We start from the raw sequence: 22,562 nt of genomic DNA on the forward strand, positions 1-22,562 counted from the left end.
TATCCACTGCGACGTGGATGAAAACCTATGGCCAAACAGAGCGTCTGGATGGCCAAGAGGGGTGTTTTGTGAAATTCTCAGGTTCGGAAGGATAGGCGAACAAGATTTCTTTAATTACAATGATTTGCTTTTATTAATATGAACCCACAGCCAGCAGTAGATATCGCTAGATCACAGTGTCAATATGCAGATCCCTACGATAAACTACCCTAACACACAATGCCGACGCGTAGTTAACATTCAGTTTCTCTTACCGTCGACACGGGCGGAGAGTCAAACACCCCGGCAGATCAGCGTCAGCAGGCTGGGCGTCGTGCACAACCCTCAGCAGACTCTGCCAGGGTGTGGGAAAACCCCAGCTCTTATACTATCCCATCGTATGATATCAAGGAGGGCCAGTCCCTGCTTCTAGACGATGAGTTCTCTAACAATGATCATACAGCTTGTTTTGATCCCTTTGTGCATCAAACCGCACCACGTCCCTAGCCGCTCTTATCCTATGGTTATACAGTTTTCAAGGGAACATATGAGTAACATAACTTACATAAGTGTCCTGATTTGCCCTGGGTCACCACTGGGTCACCAGTAAAATTCCACTCACATTCCACCCTTTGACCCAAGCAAATCAATTAATAAACCCATTACCGATGTCGGGTGCTGTCAGAAGATCCACAATCCACTGCAACCCATATCCTTCGAAGAAAACCAAATAATGATGATGTAATAACACTTCCCCAATTGCTCCCTCGATCATATCAGCTCGAGTAGGATAAATGGAGTGTTCTTGCAGCCAGTGCTGTCCCACCCAATAATCTCACCCAATAATCTAACAGAACTTCATGTCCTGGAATTTCGGTGTTAATCGTCAAAGTACACAAATTTCTTCCAAATGGTCCTTGTCTTACATGGATTGTGATTCTCATGAAAAAGCAAGTGATGTCATACGCCTAGACAAGGCGCGTTTTACCCGGCAAACATACAAGAACACACACACATTACACATAGTCAGTGAAGCAATTATTGCAATCAATACCAGCAGTGGAGGAACAAAGTATTGTCTAGCTGTTACTGACATTCCCGAGAATATATCCCACCATTGATGAGCCGAATCTTGCTCGATCTTTCTGGCTGCATGCAATACCTTTGCTTGAGTTAACAAAGTGGTAATCCCCAACCTGGAAACGTTAGACCGGAACTGTTCTACCACTTTCCTCAGTTCTGTGGATTGATTCAATGCGCATTTGAACCTCTCCAATGAAACTGTCCAGGGCATCTGCAACACTTGCCATTGAACCTTGTTCAGGCGATGCACACTGGTATAATTGGTTAACCTATAGGTCTGGTTCTTCCAGGTCCAGAGATGTACCCCCTTAAACATCCTGAAAACGGTATCTCAGGCAGTTGTGGATGGCTGTGACTGGTTGCTATACAAAGAGTGTGAGGTCCAACTTGGTACAGCAAATCAGAAGGTTGCCTTGTCTTGAGTTAAGCATGCTTCTTGATATACTTCCTGTTGTAGGCAAGCAATTCCTCCATCTGTATTTTCACATCCGCGCAAGTCATAAGTATGATTAATTTGTGGGCTAAACCAATCTCCTTGAGGTCTTAAAAACCAATACCCGGTACTTGTGATTACAGGTAATACATGATACGACATACAATTATTGGTTTTGTAACATTCATTTGCAACCATCGACCCGTACATGCAGTCTCATTACACTGAGTGACCTCAGGATGGACCTGTAGCCACAGATCCTTGGAGATGTTCCATAGGCGTCGCCATTCTTGATGGTTGACCGAAGTGACTGCTCTTATGAAACGTTCTCGTTGAAGAGGCATGTCTAAAGTCTTTAGATCACAAATGGTCATGTTCAGAGTTCGTGTGAGGTTTACCAAAACCTCCTCGGTGGCGGTCCACAAAATCAGGTCCCATTTTAACTGTTCCAGGAACAGCTTCGCTCCTTGTCCTTGGAGCTCTACTGTGGAGGGTAACCATACTCCTATGGCTTCCACAGCATGTGAGGTGCCATATCCAATGTTTGACAACATTGTCCGAGTGACTTCTCCGTCAATGGAATTGGAAAGTCCAAGGACTGTTCCAGTTCCACCGAGCAGGGTGTCATACCATGCTGGTTTCCTTCGGCCATTGCATTCAGGTATGGGGGGTAACAGGACTGTCCAGTGTACTTCGTCATGTGTGCGTTGTGTGGCTAAATTTGAGCATGTGTCAATTATGGGTGCAATATGCACTTGTTCCTTCTCCACCGTGTCGGGGACCACAATTGTATACCACAACATTGACCCCCTTCCACTAATGGGTGTAGAATTACTTAATAATAGGCTTTTGGTTAGAGTGGCTTCCCATTGAGTGCCGTTACAGGTGTCGTCGCATGATGCATTCCACCTGGTGCCATTCAGTTTGCACATATTAACTTCCGATGTCAATGTCACATTACATCCCCTGGCCATCAAAGGTACACTTCTTCCCATATAGCATTGGGGGCATATATAGATGGGACAACTACTTGTAAAATTGGTATTTAGGCACACAGTCTTGGATACGCATCCTGGGTCCGATTGTGAGTACTGTTTTTCCATCCCACCTGATGGGGCTGCTGGACCACCTTCATTTGAACAGCGGGTCCTGCGGCGGAGTGGGCTTCCTTCCAGAGGCATACAACGCTGACAGATAGGATGATGCCCCATGATCTGACACCGCCAATCGCTGGGCGGATTCCACCGGCCATTGTGGGCTGATGGCGACTTTTCTCCCACCAGTCTTTTCCACATTAGAATCTGTAATTACAAGATTGGCACACACATCTAGACACAACATGATTAATTTTCTCTCAAATACAATTTATGCACTGGTACATTCACCCATTTTGTTTCTCCTGGATACAGGATAGTCACCACCTGATTGGTGCCTTGGGCAATAACCTCCGCTGCTCTTGGAGGTCCATGTTTCTGCCTTACCCATACCTTAGCTCCTGGTTGGTCTGTAGACCCAAACCCTTTTTCCCCTCTAGCTGTTATTTCTATGGGTCGGTCGATTTCAACCACCCTTTGGTAATCGCATGGCTTGATTACTACTAATTGTGCCACCTTATCTCCTATTTTCACAGGAAATGGTACTGGAGTTAGATTGAACATTACCCCCCCCAGTTCCCCTTGATAATCTGCATCGATTACCCCGGCTAGAATGGTGATTCCTTTCAAAGACAACCCGGATCGAGGTAGAATATGTCCATACATTCCTGCAGGGCATTTAAATCCCAATCCAGTGGAAACCACCATTGACTGGTGTGGCAGTAGTGTTTTACTCTCAACTGCTTGCAAATCTAACCCAGCTGATCCTTGGGTGGCTCTTACCGGAAGTTCAGCTTTTTCATTGATTTTCCACATTGCAATTGGTTATTTTTCCGGCGTATCATGAATGTTCATCATTCTGTACAAAGGGGTAACTCCCGGCCCTGTTGGTCGGTTGTTGATCTGATTCACCACTAATTCTAATACTTTCCCCCATCCTGACAACGTGCCATCTGGGGTGTGTTTTTTGATGGATGTTTTTAACAAACCATTCTCCTCTCGACTAGGCCTGCTGCCTGTGGGTGGTAAGGAACATGATAAATCCATGTCACGTGATGGTCTTCTGACCACTGTTTTATCCGTTGACCGGTAAAATGTGACCCATTATCTGTTTGCATTTGCAGGGGCAACCCATAGTATTTTTCTATGAGGTTCAAGCATTTGATGGTAGCAGTCTGATTTGCTTCTTTACAGGGATGGACCACCAGGACTCCGAAATATGTATCCACCGCGGTGCATACATATCGGGATCCCTGTGACATTGGAAGCGGTCCAATAAAGTCTATTTGCCAAATCTGTGCTGGTTGTTTCCCTCTCTGAATGTGTCCCTGCATATGCCTTTCCTCTGATGTTCACATTTGTCACATGACTGAATGGCTGTTTTGACATTGTCTATTTTTAGATCAATTCCCCTGTCTCTTGCCCATTGAACTGTAGCCTCGATTCCCCAATGACCTACTTTTTCATGCGCCCATCTAGCTAGTCCTACACTAGACTGCCTTTCCACCCTCATGGTGCGCACTACCTGGTCAATCTGTTGATTATGTAAGGCTTCTGCATCAGTTCTAGTGGTGTGAGCACCCACGTGGGAAGCAAATATAGGTAAGGTTTGTACTTTTTGCCAAACATCTTCCCACAACTCTCTTCCCCAAACATCTTTGTTTTGAATCTTCCAATTGTTAGCATGCCATGTAGGCATCCACGTGGTTAACCCATTAACCACTGACCATGAGTCTGAATAAATGTACACTGGTTTTACTCCTGCTTGTTGAATTACCATGTGTGCTGCTTTTAATTCCGCCCATTGACTGCTTTTTCCTGGTCCTAACTCTTCGAGTGTTACACCTGTGTGTGGATTTAGTGCACCTGCTTTCCACCTTCGCTCTCCTGCCTTCCACTGAGAGGACCCATCAGGAAACCAAGCGGTTTCCTGTTCCTCAGGGGTCAACTCATCAAACGTTTTTCCTTTCTTTACAGGAGACTCGGTGAGTTCTTCCACATCATATGAAACTTCTCCCTCTTCTGGTGCATCTGCCACCATTTCATGTAACACTGATACTCCCTTGATTCCTGGCTCGGCCCTTTCTGAAACATACCATTTCCATTTTATTATACTGCTTTCTTGAGCAGTCCCGATCCTATGAGTAGCTGGTTCAGACATCACCCATCCCAAAATTGGAATGACGGGCCTGAGCAAGACCTCATGTCCCACTGTCATACTCTCTGTTTCCACCAGACTCCAGTAACAGGCCAAAAACTGCTTTTCATTTTTTATTTATTTTTTTCTTGGGAGAGCTCAGTATTGATCATTTGACATGTCATCATCATTGTTCTCCCTTTTTTTTTTTGTATGTGGATGTGTGTTTGTGCGTGTGTGTGCGTGCGTGCGTGTAAAAAAAAATCCCATACTGTTCACCTAAACCGAACACTTCAAAATCCAGCCAGAGTCGTGGGGCTGCCAGGAGACCCGAAGAGGGACCAAAGAAAAGAAAGAAAAGCGAAGCCCAGCACCGACCAGACACCACCCACCGGGCCACTAACCAGAGTCCTTCACCAACCCCAGAGACTTCTAAATTCCAACAAATCAGGGAGACCTCAAGGGCCCAAAGGAGAAACTGAGGAAAGGTAGAAAGGACAGACGAAGCAGAGTGAGATCCACAGACACCAGCCTCCACCGATTCAATGACCTGAGGGAGAAACAGATTGTGTCTGAGTTTCGATAGATGCTGGTGTGGTGGATCTGGCATGCATGAAAATCTCCACCAAAGAGGGGAGCTGTCGACCCCCGCCAGGACAGAGCAAGCGCAACACCTCAGGGCCCCCCAGGCCGCGGCAGCGCCAAAGAAAGAGCCCCGGGCCCCGCAGGGGCCACCGGACGGAGAGCAAACCCAGGAGCAGGAGCGCCCCCCACCCCAACGCGGCCCGCGCCCCCAACCCAACGCAGCAGGACGGGGCACTACAGGGCCCACCAGGCACCCCACCGGCCCACAACCCCCGCTCCCCCCACGACCCCCCCCGCCCCCCATCCACCCCAACCGAGCCCCAACCGCCCCCAGGTTCCCAAATCCCCAGACACGCCCCCCACCCCAGCACCCCCACCACCACCACCCCACAACCAAGCCGCCCACGCCCCCGCGCCCACCACCACCAACCGACAGCCCCCCAGCCCCCGACCCCCAGACCCCAGGGACACACCGCACGCAGGCATCGGCGCCGAAGAGGGGCCGGGCAGCGGAGCCGAGAGGGCATCCGCGCCCACCCCACCCCCCACCACGCGGAGGGACGGAACACCAGGGGCAGAAGGGGAGATGGGGCACCGGAGGACGGGCGGCACCCCCGAACCCCAGGCCCAGCGGGGAGAGGCCCCGGTCGTCACTCCAACAATCTAAATGAAAAACTTACACACGGACAGGGGACCGCAGCACTGCTCCATACTGCGGCCTGCCCCAACCGATGCCCCCCTCCCCAGTTGTGTGGTGCATTAAAATTGGAGGGGAGCTGCAGGGCGGAGACGGTGTCTCCACCTTATGAATCCGAATATTAGCCCTTAGTGCCCATTGGAGGTGAATCTGCTCGATCCTGTTGGCAGCAACTGGGTTCCTGACTATAAAAACACAACCATTAGTTACAAACTGCCAAATGCAGAGACATCAATGTAAGATATCACGATGTGGTGGCTCTCGCTAACAGGCAGAATTAAATAACCAGAATTAGGTTAAAATATTCTATATACGTAGACCATATTTCTATGAATTTTGATATTTGTTTTTTATTTGAGGCCGATATTTTTTCCATTAAAATGTGATTTATGAGGTGGTTAGACCATTGGTCCATATTCAGAGTTTGTTTATTTTTCCAGTTAACAAGAATTGTTTTTCTTGCGATAGTAAGGGCTACAAGTGTAGATTGAAATTGTTTATGTGGTAATTCAGTTGTTGTTAGGTCACCTAGCAAACACAAGTTTGGAGATAAAGGTATCCTACAGTCCAAGATAGCGGAAAGTTTTTCTAAGACTTCAGTCCAGAAATACATAACCGGAGTGCATAACCATAAAGCATGAAAATAAGTGTCTGTAGTGTTTTGTAAACATTGGAGACAAATGTCGGAGTCGGAGAGTCCCATTTTCTTCATCATATATTGAGTAATGTATGTTCTATGGATAATTTTATATTGGATAAGTTGTAAATTTGTGTGTTTTGTCATTTTAAATGCATTTTCACAAACTTGAATCCAAAAGTCAGATTCCGGAGCTATAGACAAGTCTGTCTCCCATTTTAAGATGGGTAAAGACATTTTATCCGTATATGAGAGTAACTTATATATTTTTGAAAGTTTTTTTGTTGTTGTCGGAGAAAGCTTGGTAATATCTTTAGCTAAAACAGGCGGTTGGAGCGTACCCTGAAGTGTTGGAATTTGTTTCTTTATCATATTTTTAACTTGCAGATAATGTAAAAAATTTCCGTTTGTTATTTTGTATTTTTGGAGCAAGGATGTATATGATATAAACATATTATCTGAGAAGAGATGGTGGAGATGTGTAATTCCTTTCTGCTCCGACACACCTAAATAAAACGATTGGTTGTTAATTCGAAAGTCGGGGTTATGCCATAGGGGAGAAAGCCCACAGGGCTCCACTTGGGTTTTTGTAATTTCTAATGCCTTCCACCAAGCAGTCAGGGTGGCGGAAATCATTGGGTTTTTAAAACAATTATGTCGCTTAATTGATGTTGTAATAAAGAGTAAATCTAGAAGTCTGAGGTTATTACAATCCTTCTGTTCTAGTTCCAGCCAACAGTTAGTATCTCTGTTGGGTTGTGCCCATAGAACGATATATTGTAGCTGGTTGGCTATATAGTAGTACATAAAATTTGGTGCCTCTAGACCACCTTTGGATTTACTTTTCTGAAGAGTAGATAGACTAATCTTTGCTTTTTTTTTATTCCAGTAAAATTTTGTAACGGCTGAGTCCAACAACTGGAACCAGTTAGCCGTAGGTTTAAATGGAATCATTGAGAAAAAATAGTTTATTTTGGGTAAAACTTTCATTTTAATGGTGGCTATTCGTCCTATTAAAGAAATAGGAAGATTATTCCAGCGTTCCAAGTCACTATGAATGTTATCCAGAAGTGGAGAAAAGTTTAAATGAATTAAATCAGTTAATTTAGGTGAGATTTTTATGCCTAAGTATTTTAAATTACCTATAGGAAATGAGTAGTGTGGGTCCTGGCTTGCAGGGTTCCATGAATTTTCTGTAATAGGTAGAAGTGTTGATTTTGTCCAGTTAATAGAATAATCTGATAACTGTGAGAATTTAGTTATTAAGTTAAATACTTCCCCCAACGAAATCGCCGGGTTTTCTAAATAAAGTAAAATATCATCGGCATATAGATTAATTTTATGTTCTGTTACCCCAGAGTGAATTCCTTGAATCCTTCTTTCCTGGCGTATGGCTATTGCAAGTGGCTCAATAAATATTGCAAATAATAAAGGGGATAGTGGGCATCCCTGTCTTGTGCCTCTCTGTAAAATAAAGCTCTTAGATATAATCCCATTAGTAGTAACTGTAGCTTTGGGAGAATCATATAATACTGACATCCAGTGGATAAATGATTTTCCAAAGCCAAATTTATTTAAAACAGCAAAGAGGAAGGACCAGTTAACTTTGTCGAAAGCTTTTTCTGCATCCAACGATATAATAACTGCCTTCTTATCATGCCGCTGTGACATGCTAATAAGGTTAAAGAGCCTCCTAATATTATTAGTAGAGTGACGATCTTTAATAAAGCCTGTTTGGTCACTATGAATAATTGTCGAGATTACTGTTTCTAGTCTAGATGTGAAAGCCTTAGTAATAATTTGAATATCAGTGTTAATTAGTGAAATCGGACGGTAACTTGATGGAAGGGTGGGGTCTTTTTCTGGCTTTAATAAAAGTTTAATTGCTGCTGCTGTAGTGTGGACTGAAGGAATTTTGAGGAATTTTGTCCTCTTTACGTGTTCCAAAAATGAGGATAGGTTTGATGCAAGAAAAATACACCTTTGCAAAAATGATTTTTAATCAATCAGAGATCTCTGGAGACAGATAACAGCTTCCGATTTCATCACTTAAAGAACGTGGGATTTCAGAGCGTCAAATGTGTTCTTCTACGTGTACAATAGCTTCTTATAGTTAAAAAGACCTCCTCCTTTTCATTTGTAGACTAAACATACTCTCTGGTACTTTTCCGTGAGCAGATGGCGTAAACAAGGTCAGGTGGATGTTTTTGAGACAGAATGTGTTATATAGTTGAAGGATTTTCCCATAGCAAAATCTCACAAACAAGTTGAACCAAATTTACGGTGGCCGTGACTGATGAAGAAAGTAAAGAGTGTGTGTGTGTGTTATTTCAAAGCAAATTTTGTTTTCAAGACTTTTTTTAGACTAAATAATATGACCCAGTTTAAGGTCATATTATACCGAAATCAACACCATCTGCTCTGCACAGGAGCTTATAGGTTAATATGAAGAATTAAAATGTTCATAATGTGTAACAATAGTTGATATATGAAATTAGGTATTAACTCTTTGACTGCCAAAAACGTTAAATAACGTTTCGTAAAATCCTATGGAGGAGTGCCAACGACGTTAAAAGACGTTTTTTTTTCAAAACAGGTGAAACTAACCATTTTCTATTGTTGATTACTCAAAAACAGAATAAGGTAGAAACAAACTTTTTTTTTCTGATGGAAGATGAGAGTCCAATCTTGTTTTGGCAGTATGTGTGTTTCCATAGTCCAAACACATAATTTTCTATGGACCTTGAAAGATCAGTCAAAATGCTTAAAATCGGCTGGCACCCACGGCATCCCTTTTCTGAAAACGTCTGGCAGTCAAAGAGTTAAAAATGTTATAATATCTTTCAGGACGTATGTAACCATTAGTTTTAATTTCTGTTACTACTCTTAAGAATAGCGGAGCAAGCATTAACCAGTAGTGCTTAAAAAATATAGCCGGATAACCATCTGGGCCAGGTGCCTTGCCATTAGGCATACTATCTAGAGCACTGTACAACTCGTTTATAGTAAGTGGCGCCTCTAACATATCTTTATATTCAGTAGTTAACTGAGACATATTTAAGCTACTGAGGAATGACTCAATATGCTCAGGGTTAGGCTTGTTACTTTCTGAGTATAGGTTGCGATAATAGTTATAAAAAATTTGATTAATTTCTTCTGGTGACTGTGTACATTCACCAGTTGTCCCTTTGATAGCCGTTATAAGAGATTTTTCCCGATTGCGTTGAAGTTGGTATGCAAGAAATTTACCTGATTTGTTATTATATTCAAAGTTGTTGTATTTCAATTGTTGTATTATAAACTCTGTCTTTTTAGTTAGCATATCGTCTAACTGTATTTTTGTATTTTGTAAGTCAGTCCATATTTGGTCATTTGGGTTTATTACGTACTCATCCGTCAGTTGTTTAATTTTATCTTCCAAGTCATTTTCTAATTTTTGATCCTGTTTCTTTTTATAAGATGAATATGATATAATTTTACCTCTAATTACTGCTTTCCCAGCTTCCCAGAGAAGAGATGGCGATAGGCCTGGAGAGTCATTTATTTCCAAAAAGTCTGCCCACTCTTTCCTTATAATTTTATCAAACTCTGCATCGTTTAGCAGAGAGATGTTAAAACGCCATGTTGGTGGTGGTTTAAAGGTATAATCAACTTGTAGGGAAAGTGAGACTGGTGCGTGGTCGCTAATAATAATAGGATGTATTTTTGTAACAGTTTTATCAGCAATAGAGTTATTTGTAAGAAAATAATCAATTCTTGAAAAGGACCTGTGCACAGCGGAAAAGAAAGTAAATTCCTTCTTATTTGGGTTTTTAAGTCTCCAGCTGTCGACGAGGCCAAAATCATCCATATATTCCCCTATTACTTTAGTAGATTGTAATCGCCTTATACATGTTGTGTTATTAGAACGGTTTATTAATGGATTTAAGACTGTGTTAAAGTCTCCTCCAATAATAATAGTAGATTTCGCTGCTAAATCAAACAGCCGAGAGAAAAATTCATGGAAAAAGGCCGGATCCTCATTATTTGGGGTATATAAATTGCCAAATGTATATATTTTATTAAATATAGTTACCTGAATAATAATGTATCGGCCCTCTGGGTCTGTTATTGTATTATTTAGAGTAAAGAGTAAATTCTTATGTATGAGTATACAGACTCTTTGTCTGCTGTTATAAGGGGCAGAGTATGCTTGGCTAAAATTCTTATCAATAAGTAATTTTTCTTCAGATTTTTGTAGGTGGGTTTCTTGCAGGAGGCAAATATCTGCTTTTAATTATAAGAGATGGTCTAAAGTTTTTATTCTTTTTGCCTGTGAGCGAGCGCCACAAACATTCCAGGAAACCAGAACTAATTTATGCATACAAACAATATAGGCTCAGTCCTGTGTATATATCTGCATAGGCCATTTGTCAATACTGGCATGTTATAGGATAGAATCAAAGTAGTTAGGTGATTTATATAATTTGTGTAAAATATGAGGAAATGTGTAAGTAAATATAACAGTGAAAAAACGGGTAGGGATGTGAAAGTGAAGGAAGTTAGTGGGGAATTAAACAACATTAAAATACACCAGTAACTGGTAACCCAAGCGAGATTTTTTGTTTAAATCTACTTTTAGATATAGTTATGTGTTATTATTATATTTATAATATAGCCTAAACATAATGAGTATTCATATTTTAGGTTTTATAACCACATATACAGTATATGTATAGTATATATATATGTATGCATCTAATAATCAAACAAAGTTTAGTTCCATCAATGCCAATTAGAACAGCCAGGGAGTGGAGTTGGGGTTCCGGAATAGTTGGCCATCGATGTATAGTTTATCAACGACCATCATAGTCCGTTTACCCTCCTGCCTATTTTGTTTCATTATAGGAAACAGTACCTTTCGCCGCTCATTAATCTCTCTAGGGAATTGGTCATTCATTCCAAATGAGGTCCCTTTAAGCTCCCGTCCTTTACTTTTAACAAATGCTTTCTGTTTAAAATGCTCAAATTTGGCGATAATAGGATGGGGTCTGTTGCCCCTAGGGGCTCCAAGCCGATGTACCCGGTGAAAGGAGATGTTATTTACCGTCTCCTGAGAAATTTTTAACGACGTCGTCATAATTTTTTTTATCTCAAATAAATTTATCTGTTCAGATTGTCAGAGGTATTCTCGGATATACCTAAAAATATTAAATTATCCTGCATGCTACGGGACTGAACATCCAGAATAGTTTCTTTTAGCGTTTTATTTTCCTTTTTAACGGTTTCTAACTCGGCTGAAACAGTCACGAGTGTAGAGTGTAACTCGGCATTGTCGCGTTGGAGATCACTTACCTGTTGGCTGAAGAATTCCATGCTTACCTTTAATTCTTTGACGTCCTCACTGATTAGGGAGAGGACCTCTAATTTTTTATTTATGGACTCCAGCATACTGACTGATACCTCCGTAGTGGTTAGGTCATCCGTGTCCGTCGCTGAGTCATTCTTTCTCTTTTAAGAGGGTTTCTTCGACGGTTTCTCGACGGAAGAGTCCTCCATCGCGCAGTTGTAAAAATAACCGTCAATGAAGCGTTCGAGGTCCTCCACGTTGGGTGGTATTCCAAATCTGTCGGATGAAAAAGAGAAGAAAAAAAAAGAAAGGCAAGATATATGATGGTTAAATTCGGATTAGTTTAATATAATAGAGCTCATTCTATCTTAGCAGCAGGGCGCCGCCATGTTGGGGATTCTCGGTCTCGCTGTAGGTCTCGCGATAATCACAGCATCTCGCGCATGCGTCTCCCTCTTAAAAAATTGCTTTTCAAACGGAGTGTACCGTTCCCCAGCAGGGGGTAGTTTTCTTGACCAGAATCCCATGGGCTTTCTTTCCCTTCCCTGTTTCTGCCATAAACTCCAATTAGCATATGACCCCTGGGCGGATACCTGTATTTCTACAGGTCCTGATTGCAGCTTCCCTAGGGATAATGCCTGTTGAATGGCTTCTTTCGCCAAGCGAAATGCAATGTCATGTTTTTCTGTCCACTCAAACTCAATCTTTTTCCGAGTGGTTTGGTATAATGGAGAAAGTATCTGACCTAAATGAGGGATATGATTTCTCCAGTATCCAAACAGTCCCAATGAATTTCTGCACATCATTTTTAGTGTGAGGTGTACTGAATGCCTGAATCTTTTGTTTTGCCTTTTCAGTAATTTCCCTCTCACCCTTGTTCCACTGAATGCCCAGAAACTTTACAGTCTGCGCTGGTCCCTGTACTTTGGCTGGATTGATCTCCCAACCAATCTTTCGCATGTGTGTCATTAACCTCTCCAACACCTCTTTCACCTCTTCCTGCGTTTTTGCCTGTACCATGATATCATCAATGTAATGTGATATCATCACCCTTGGGGGCAATGGTAATGAATCCAAATTTTCTGCCACCGTGCGGTGACAGATGGTTGGACTATGTAGATAGCCCTGTGGAAGACGAGTGAATGTATATTGCCTTCCTTCCCAGGTAAACGCGAACTGCTCCATCCGATCCTCTGGTATCGGAATGGTGAAGAATGCATTTGCCAGGTCAATAACACCATACCAGGTCCCTGGATGATGTTGGATTCTTTCCACTATAGATACCGTGTCAGGTACAGCTGCAGTGAGAGGAGGTGTGTGTTTGTTGAGTTGTCTGTAGTCAACTGTCATTCTCCAACTTCCGTCGGGGCCATATTGGATTGTTCCATTTAGTAGTGCATGTCTTTAACACCCCTGCATCCACATAATCTTTTATTGTGGCTGTAATTTCATTGTGTCCCCCTGGGATTCGATATTGCTTCAGACTCACTACCTGGGTAGCTTCCGGGATAGAAAAAGGTGGCATTTTTACTTTTCCCACCATTACAGGGCGCATATTTTTAACCCCAAACTGAAATCTCCCTTGTTGTAGATGTAGTGTCATTCCTGCCAATACATCCATTCCAATGATCCATTTTTTGATGGGAGTAATAATCACTGAATACTTTTTGATTGGCATTTGCCCAATTGCCAGCGGAAGAGTGACCATTTTTCCACTCACCACATTTCCTCCCAATCCAGTCATCGATACTATGGGTCCTTTAAATTTGTGAGGATTGCCATGTATCAACGTGGCCTCCGCCCCTGTGTCCACTAAGGCCATGACAAATTTTCAACTGCACATGAGGTCGCACATCAGTAAATGACCAATTAGAATTTTCCCGTGCTGACCTTATATGTGTGGACGGGGTTTGACCCTCATCCTAGTATCCATCCAAATCAGGATGCAAGCGGGATTTTCTTTTGTCCTTATTCTTCCCTTTCTTGTTCTTTTTCCTATTTGCCCGAGCTACCCGGTACTCCCTGTCATCATCTTCCTCCTCCTCAGACTCCTCTGAGGGTGTGTCCCTCTCCGGCTCACTGGGTGCAGTGGCGGCAGGACGACGTCCCTCTGCAATCAAATCTGTCAACATGGCTTTTATCCCTTGTAGTTCTGTGAAGGGGTTATGTAAGCAACTCACTTTCAGATTGAGCTTTTTACAACGTTCACGTAGCTCAGCGGTTGGCAACCCATCAATTTCTGTCCCTGGCACTCCTGCTTTGATCAAGGCCTGCCAAAGATCCCTACGGGATGGTCCATTTCCGGGCCCTCCCCTTGAATCTCGGCCTTGTTCAGGGCGTCGCGGAGGGCGACGGTCCACCTCTCTCTCTCCCTTCGCTCCTCCCTGTCCCCTTGTCTCCCACATCCCCAATGCTCCCAGTTCCCCCATCATTCCGACCACTTCATGCAGGGCTCTGAAGAGATCTCCAAGCATAATGGTCAGTATCAGAGACTTGTATTGGGGTGGCGAGGTACGGATCATCATATCTCGGACAGTCTTAGGGACAGGCAAACGATGCACCTCATCCATGGCATCTACACTCAATGCATCTCGCAAACACATTCGGAGTAATCGTTGTTTCCCTTCTCTCAACGTCTGCCAGGGCATGTCAAGTGGGGGCCAATCCCCTGCCATTGGATGTTGTTATTTTACTGCAAGTGTATAAAGGAATGCTACGGATACAACCTGATCACCCATGTCCCTGGAGTTTTGCCTATATCCAGCGTTAATGGCTGGATTCCGGGACATTCCGGCGAAACGACTAGCATCTTGTTCATCTACCTCAGTCTGCTGTGCCCCATCCTCCAATAACCGCAATAACCACAAATCTAGCGGTTCATCGGGCTTCTGTCGGTATTTACTCGTCAGATGTAACACTTCTTCTGATGTATAATCTTCCAATGATCGAGTTAACACCGGGTCCGGCTGCAGTTGTGGCACCATCACCCACAATGGCTGTCCGTCTTCATCATATTCATTTTCTCCATCATCATTTTGTGCTTGTCGCCTTACGGGCGGCAAGATCGTTTCCAATCTTTTCCTTCGCACCACCGGGCCGGACTGTAAATCTCCTCCTAAATGCGGTCCCCACGGATCAAACTTTCTGCCGTCCGCATAATCGTCCCCCCATATGTTCCCATCCCACGTTTCTGGATCCCACTGTTCGGGATCCTCCAAAACTTTAGTAACGTAGGATCGAAACTTTGGCAGTGTCAGGTTTCCTGGGTTTTTTCCTTCTCTGGTGGCGATTTACCGCGCTTACGCGGGCCACCGCTTTCTCACATATTTTCTGCAACTGTTCTTTCTGCGTTTCCAATAACTTGCATTTATTTTCCGCAAGCAATTTCTCAGTTTGCGCTTTCGCCAGCTGTGTCTTAAACGTCAGAGCAGCTCCCTGATGTGCGGCGGATTTTTCAGCGCAATGTCGCCACGCTCTGGCACAGACCCATAATCGCCGTTGGACCCCACCCATTGGCGACTTAGGCTTCACTTCAACCCCTTGCAAAGTTTTCGTAACCTGCAACGGGCTGCAATCCCCTAACTGTTCCTCCCATGCCTCAGGGCATCCAGCCCCATCTCTCAGTCATGTAGCGACAGCGCTCCATGGTTCTGTTTCCCAACCGGGAATCACTTTAGGGTTCGCGCTTTGTCAGCTTCGTTCTTTTTCTTTCGAAACATTGTTCGTATTCCTTTTTAGTTACTAAAATTTACAATATCCTGTTCGTGACGCCAAAATGTTTTGTGAAATTCTCAGGTTCGGAAGGATAGGCGAACAAGATTTCTTTAAATACAATGATTTGCTTTTATTAATATGAACCCACAGCAAGCAGTAGATATCGCTAGATCACAGTGTCAATATGCAGATCCCTACGATAAACTACCCTAACACACAATGCCGACGCGTAGTTAACATTCAGTTTCTCTTACCGTCGACACGGGCGGAGAGCCAAACACCCCGGCAGATCAGCGTCAGCAGGCTAGGCGTCGTGCACAACCCTCAGCAGACTCTGCCAGGGTGTGGGAAAACCCCAGCTCTTATACTATCCCATCGTGTGATATCAAGGAGGGCCAGTCCCTACTTCCAGACGATGAGTTCCCTAACAATGATCATACAGCTTGTTTTGATCCCTTTGTGCGTCAAAGCGCACCACATAGCTAGCCGCTCTTATCCTATGGTTATACAGTTTTCAAGGGAACATATGAGTAACATAACAACTTACATAAGTGTCCTGATTTGCCCTGGGTCACCACTGGGTCACCAGTATAGAGTAAATTTGACTCTATTTTGAGTAAATTTGACTCTATTTTGAGTGGGTCCAAATTGACTCAGTTTAGAGTAATATTTACACTGTAAAATAGAGAGTAAAATAAAGATTTGACAACAACAAAAAAGTTCACTGAAAGGTTGAGGAACCTTCAGGTTGGGGGACGGACGCATTACCACCTGAGCTATGCCACTTCTACTGTTTGCTTAGCTCCATGATGTTTTTGGTCTCTGAATTATGAAGATTCCAGCTGACACGAGCGATATATTTACTACAGTAACACACCGCAGGAGCTGTGTTGCTCAGGGCGTCTCCCAAGCTGAAGGTCGTGAGTTTGTTCCTCAACCCTTGAGTGACTTTTACTTATTTATTTTTGCGATAGGGCTCGCCCCCCGGATACTGGATACAACCCACCCAACCGCCCGGCCCCCGGCGCCCAGAGACCCGGGCCACGGATGGAGCCCCCGGCCCGGGGGAGGGGGAGGAAGGCGGACAGGGGAGGGGGAAGGGACGGGAGAAGGAGACGACAAGAAGGGCAAGGGGCTTACACTTCCTTTTATTGCACTCTAATGTGTTGCGGTTTCCTTGACTGTGAGTGGAGAATGTCAAACAACTTTGAAAACTGCTTTTGTAAAATAATTTTCCCCCTCAGTTTTATATATAATTGTATTTTGTTAGTGGCACCTCTGCTGTTGTGACAAAACATCTAATGATTTTTACTTGTGGTGCTCACAAAATGCCAAAGGGACAATGCATTTTGGGGGCACTGTCTACTTGTATGACATAGAAATTTGATTTTGACACATAGGTGAGCTGTTTTAGGAGAGATATGACCTTTTGCAGATGATCCAAAGAGTTGTGCAAAATAATCCAAGTTCTTTTTGGCAAAACAACCAAGTAAATGCAGATGAGCCAAAGCAATTGAGAAGGATCTTTGCAGTTGTGACAGTACCAACTCTTTGTTTGGGAAAGGAACTTGGAGTGAAGCATGTGTGAGCAGTTTTGGGATAGATAAGTGCTTTTGCTAATGAACTGGTTGTGCACAAATGTAAGTTTGTTTGATCAAATGAGCTTGCAGTTTTGAAAATGTCATCTCAGTTTCAAGAAATGTGCCAAACCTATGGAGAAAAACTGTAAAAAAAAAAAAATTAAAAAAACACCAAAAAAAAAAGATGTTTGCACAAAACAACACAGCTGTTTGTGTGTAGTGAAATGTCACAGCACAAACAAAAAAAAGTCTCCAGCATGCGCTCAAATTGAAATGACAGGCTGCTGACATTTTTTCACCAATTTGACTCTTCATTTACTTTCAACTGTGTGTGTGTGTGCGTGCGTGTGTGTGTGTGTGTGTGTGTTGCACATTCACACACGCACATGCAGCAGGGTGATATTTTGGTACAGCAGGATGCAGAGATTCAGATAAAAGAGGCAAAAGGGGGAGGCAGGTGCAGACGGTGTTTCCCCACTCCAAGATCCACATAACGTGACAACAGAAATCATACATGTACAAACGTATACAATGTTTACTCCACATACATGATGGGAAAATTTGCGTAATAATATTTCATCACACTGACACCCAAGTATGTTTGGCAAGCATTTTATGGTAGAAAAATATTATATAAAAAGCATAAACATCCATAATTTGATAAAATGTAAATAATTAAACAGTGTGTGTGCATCATAATTTTTCTGCCTTATCCAACAGAGGGACTATACTGTAATATAATTTAAAAAAATTGCAGAGCATAAAGAATTTATGCCTGTGCGTATTGGTTTATGTTCTGATTGCATGTGTTGCTATCGTTTATGTTCAAATATTAGTTGTTTAAAAGCTGATAATTACTGCAACATTGATGCTAGTTTCCTTAGCATGTCTGCATTGTGTGTTAACATTAAGCTAGCGAACGTCCAAAAAACAAAGTTTTGTGATTTAGCTTAATACACAAAGTGTAGCATTCTCTGTTTTATGTTTAGTTTCTCACTCAACTTCAACTGTGAGTGGCAATAAACAGCTTGAAGCTGCACTTTTTTTTAAAGAATATGTACTGTATATATTATAAAACATTTAATTACAGTAATTACAGTGTTTATAAGCATCTATTGCTCCATGTGCAATCTGAGAACCGCATTTGTTCACATGAGAAAAAAAAAGTTGATAAACAAAAATCATTAAATTCACATCACTGTAAAAAATTCCATCACCCAAACATAAAAAGGTAAAAAAAAAAAAAAAACGGAAGGTTGATGCCTAATGGAATGCATACAGTAAACGCACACAGTTTTTACAAGGGGCGGCAAAAGCAAAGTTCTCCACGTCAACGTAGCCGAAGAAGCTCACAGGGGGCAAAACACACAAATGCATGATGTCAAACGAACACAAAATATACCACAGTATACTCTAATATTTCTTAAGAGTCTAATGTTATGTTAAGTTATGGGAACGATACATATATTCACTAGATGAATTTTGTGTCATCTTACCAACAATATTTATGTGTGTACGTGTGTTGTTGTTGTGCGGGCGTGTGAGGGAAGACTGGAAAGGTTACGGTCTGAAGGGTGTGAAAGGTCGTGTGGTTTTGACATATTTCATATTCTAGACGTGGAGAAAAGACATTTGGCGGTTTGCTTGTCAGCCTCAAAACAAAAGATGCAGAAAATATGTAATGGTGCCACTACAAACATAACAATGCACATTAGGATTCACAGTGTGTTACTTTTTTTGTTTTTCTAACAAAAAATGACATGCACATTATAAAATTATTACAAATAATTATTTGTGCTAATTTTCAGGTCTTTTTTCACATGTTTTGACGTGCATCTCCTTCCACATAATTCATCCAATTCACCTCATTCCGATTTCAACATATTCCAAAAATTTACATCATGGGAGCTTGGATTTTTTTCAACCCAAATATGAATCGTATTCCTAAAATTAAAAATTTTACACCCAAGTTTCCCGCATAGATTTCTGTTTTTGTGTCATTCCTTCCAATGGCACAGTCAACATTACACAGTTACATCGTTCAAATTTGAAATTTAAATCATTCAACATATTCAATTCAGCTTGGGAATGATTTTCAATTTGCCCAAAATTCCCATTGACCAAAAAATTTAACATTTTTACTATTACAATACATGCAAAAAATTTCCTATTTTTCCAAATAAAATAAAATAAATCTTTATTCATTTTTAATGGCACATTCAACAGATTCATGGCATTCCTATTAAAAATTCAAAAAGTTCCACTCATTCAATTCACATTGATTTTCAACATACCAAAAAAATTCCGTGCCCCACAAAAAATACAGACACGCACAATAAAAAAAAAAAAAATCAGTAGCATTTTACACCATTCTATATATTTTAATATCATTCCATATTTTCCAATATAATTCCACATTTATATATCTTTTCATTCAGTAAAGCCTTAAAAACGACAAATTGTCCAACATTCCCACACATATGTCCATACCAAATATTTATTAATTATACGCACTTTTCTGTCTAAACTGCATTCATATCCTGCACAAAATGCAAAATGTCAATGCAATAATAAAAATTGTCCTGTAGTGTAAGATCGTGCACAGGAAGCTGCATGCCAACATGCCTTTCCTCCCATCATATGTTTGCCATGCCACAGGTGTTCATGTGCGTGTTTATTTAATGTGATCACGCACACACGTGCCACACATGTACAGACTGTTTGCACCTGTGTAGCAAAGGATGCAGATGCGGTGTGGAGCAAACACAGTGCAAATGTGAGAGGGTGGTGGGAGTGTGACCTCATCATGTAGCGCCAGTGGAAGATAACATGCAAACACATTTCACGCTTTGTTTTTTTCCCCCGATATACGTGGGGATGCCAACCGCAAAGGAAACACTCCCTCAGCCTTCCTCCTACACACATACACAGTGTAGAAAGATGTATTATACAATAGTGACCACCAGAGGTCCTCACATATTCAAATAAGTAGGAAAGAAAAAGGATGGAATAAAGGGACGAGAAGGAAAGAAGAAGGGAGCAAGGCCAAGTGGGTTCTATTTCGTCCCTCCCGACCGCCAGATGGCGGTGCTCCAAACAATGAATGTTCCCTTCGCGCATGCGCAGATAACATTCAGTGCTTGGAGCACCGCCATCTGGTGGTCGTCCGGGACTCATAGAACCGTAGTTACGGTCGTAACTTTCGTTTTAAGGAAAGAAATGAGAGGGAGAGAAGATAGAAGGAAGCAAAATGGAAGGAAGAAGTGAAAAGAAGTCTTCTGTGTTTACTTCCTGCTTATGTAATGTCAGCATGTCAGCATGTTTGAATGCAACACACGCACATAAACATGTACATAATCACAATACATTTCAGTTTATCCTTCTTTTTTTTTTTTTTACTTGTACGAAAGTAGTTGAATTACTACTTCTACTTTCAGTAGAATATTTTTTTCTGCAAGTATTCGTGATCTGTATATCCTTTAGGCAGCTAAATAAATGAAAAAATAACAACAACAAAATCAATGGTTTCTAAACTGTAAGTCTCCACCAAATGGTTCAGATGTCATTTACACAACATGAAATAGTGACAACAGTGGTGACTTGCGATACAAGGCTTGTAATTAAAATCATCTTTCCCAATTAAAATGAATGGAATTGCTAATAATCCGTCCCAGCCTCCCAAAACACCAACAAAAATTTTTTGTAATAACACCACCAACACACGATGACACTTTCCATTATGTGTTAGCATTAATTAGCTGACAAACTGTGAGTGACAATAAACAGTTTGAATATGCTTTTTTTGGGAAAAAAAAGAAAAAAAGATTAAAACAAATAGAAACAAAAAACATGACAAAAGTTGAAATATTTCCTTTAAAAACAAACAAACAAAACATTTCTAATGTGCTATGCTGATTGATGGAGCAAAAGTGTCACCTCTGAGCAGCAAACTTGATCAGCATTTATGAGTTGTTTGCGATTTGGTGTACAGTGTGAGGCTGTGACGTCTGTCTGCACGGCCTCCACTCAAACAAGGACCCGTTTGTGTGCACAAGACAAATCACAGGACTCGCATGCTGTTTGCAGGGGAGGGACATGAATGCAGGCCCACCACTTAATCATCATCATCATCTTCTTCATGTTCTTCTCGTTATTCACAAGAAGGGTCAACACGAGCATCCATTGGACTCCACCGCAAGGATTAAAACATGGAGGACAGTCCACGAAGAGCTCAGGATCACACGGAAGATGTGTCGCCACACATAAAATGTAAGGAATAACTATTTTGAAGCAAGTCATTTTGAAAAGGGGGAAAAGAGGAGTTGAATCTGCAGTAAGGTATATCACAATACAGTCTTTGATTGAGATGTAGAATATAGACCTTGAGACAAAAAGTGCCTTTGTAAAACTGTCAGGTGCATGTTATGATAAAAAAAAGCATTTAAAAAATAATTATAACAGTTAATCAAGGCCCGTCACAATATCATTGTTCATTTTTCAGTTTAGTAAACACAATTGTTGTGCTTAAAATGTGAAATAAAATTGCCCAAAAGCATACAACAAAAGTGTGAGGACAGGTCTCAGAGAGTGACGTGCAGTGAGGACCACTGATAATAATAATAATAATAATAATAATAATAATAATAATAATAATAATAATAATAATAATAATAACAAATTATCGTTATTAAAAATACTATAATAATTAATTAAATTAATTAATTATTTCCTTAATAATAATAATAATAACAATAATTTTAATAACGATCATTTGTTGTTATTATTATTATATAAAAAATAATAACAATCATTTATTATTATTATTATTATTATTATTATTATTAGATATTATTATAACAATAATAATAAATTATCAAAATAATATAATAATAACAATAATGCTAACAACAATAATTTATTATTATTATTATTATTATTATTATACAGTGTTCTCGTGTTTTCCGCTGGGTTTAGGTTCCAAAAAATGCCCGCATTAAATGAAATCCGCGAAGTAGTTAGCTTTATGTTTTACATTTATTCTAAATGTTTTAAGGTTGTAAAACCCCTCTCCACAAAGTTTATACCCTTTTCTCATTGAGGCATTTACATTTTCTCACATTTCTCTCTTGTTTAAACATTCTCAATGTTCAAACCATCCTAAATTTTATAAAATAAGTAGTAGATTACTGTAAAAAAAAATGCATGCAAATTTGTACCCAAAAAATCTGTGTGAACCGCGTTAGAGTAAGGGAACACCGTATACAGAACTTGTATACGTACATGTATAAAAATAA

General features: G+C 41.2%; 1 protein-coding gene across 1 annotated transcript in view; it reads left to right on the forward strand.

Moving 5' to 3' along the window:
* Positions 1-22,562, forward strand: part of arhgef33 (Rho guanine nucleotide exchange factor (GEF) 33) — a 144,728-nt gene that overhangs the window by 104,039 nt on the left and 18,127 nt on the right. Inside the window, exon 11 of the mRNA XM_077581889.1 lies at positions 21,433-21,537. Coding sequence (XP_077438015.1) covers positions 21,477-21,537 — 61 coding nt within the window. The 5' untranslated portion in view covers positions 21,433-21,476. The remainder of the gene's footprint in view (positions 1-21,432; positions 21,538-22,562) is intronic.

This window comes from Vanacampus margaritifer, chromosome 12, assembly GCF_051991255.1.
Source record: "Vanacampus margaritifer isolate UIUO_Vmar chromosome 12, RoL_Vmar_1.0, whole genome shotgun sequence".
NCBI lineage: Eukaryota > Metazoa > Chordata > Actinopteri > Syngnathiformes > Syngnathidae > Vanacampus > Vanacampus margaritifer.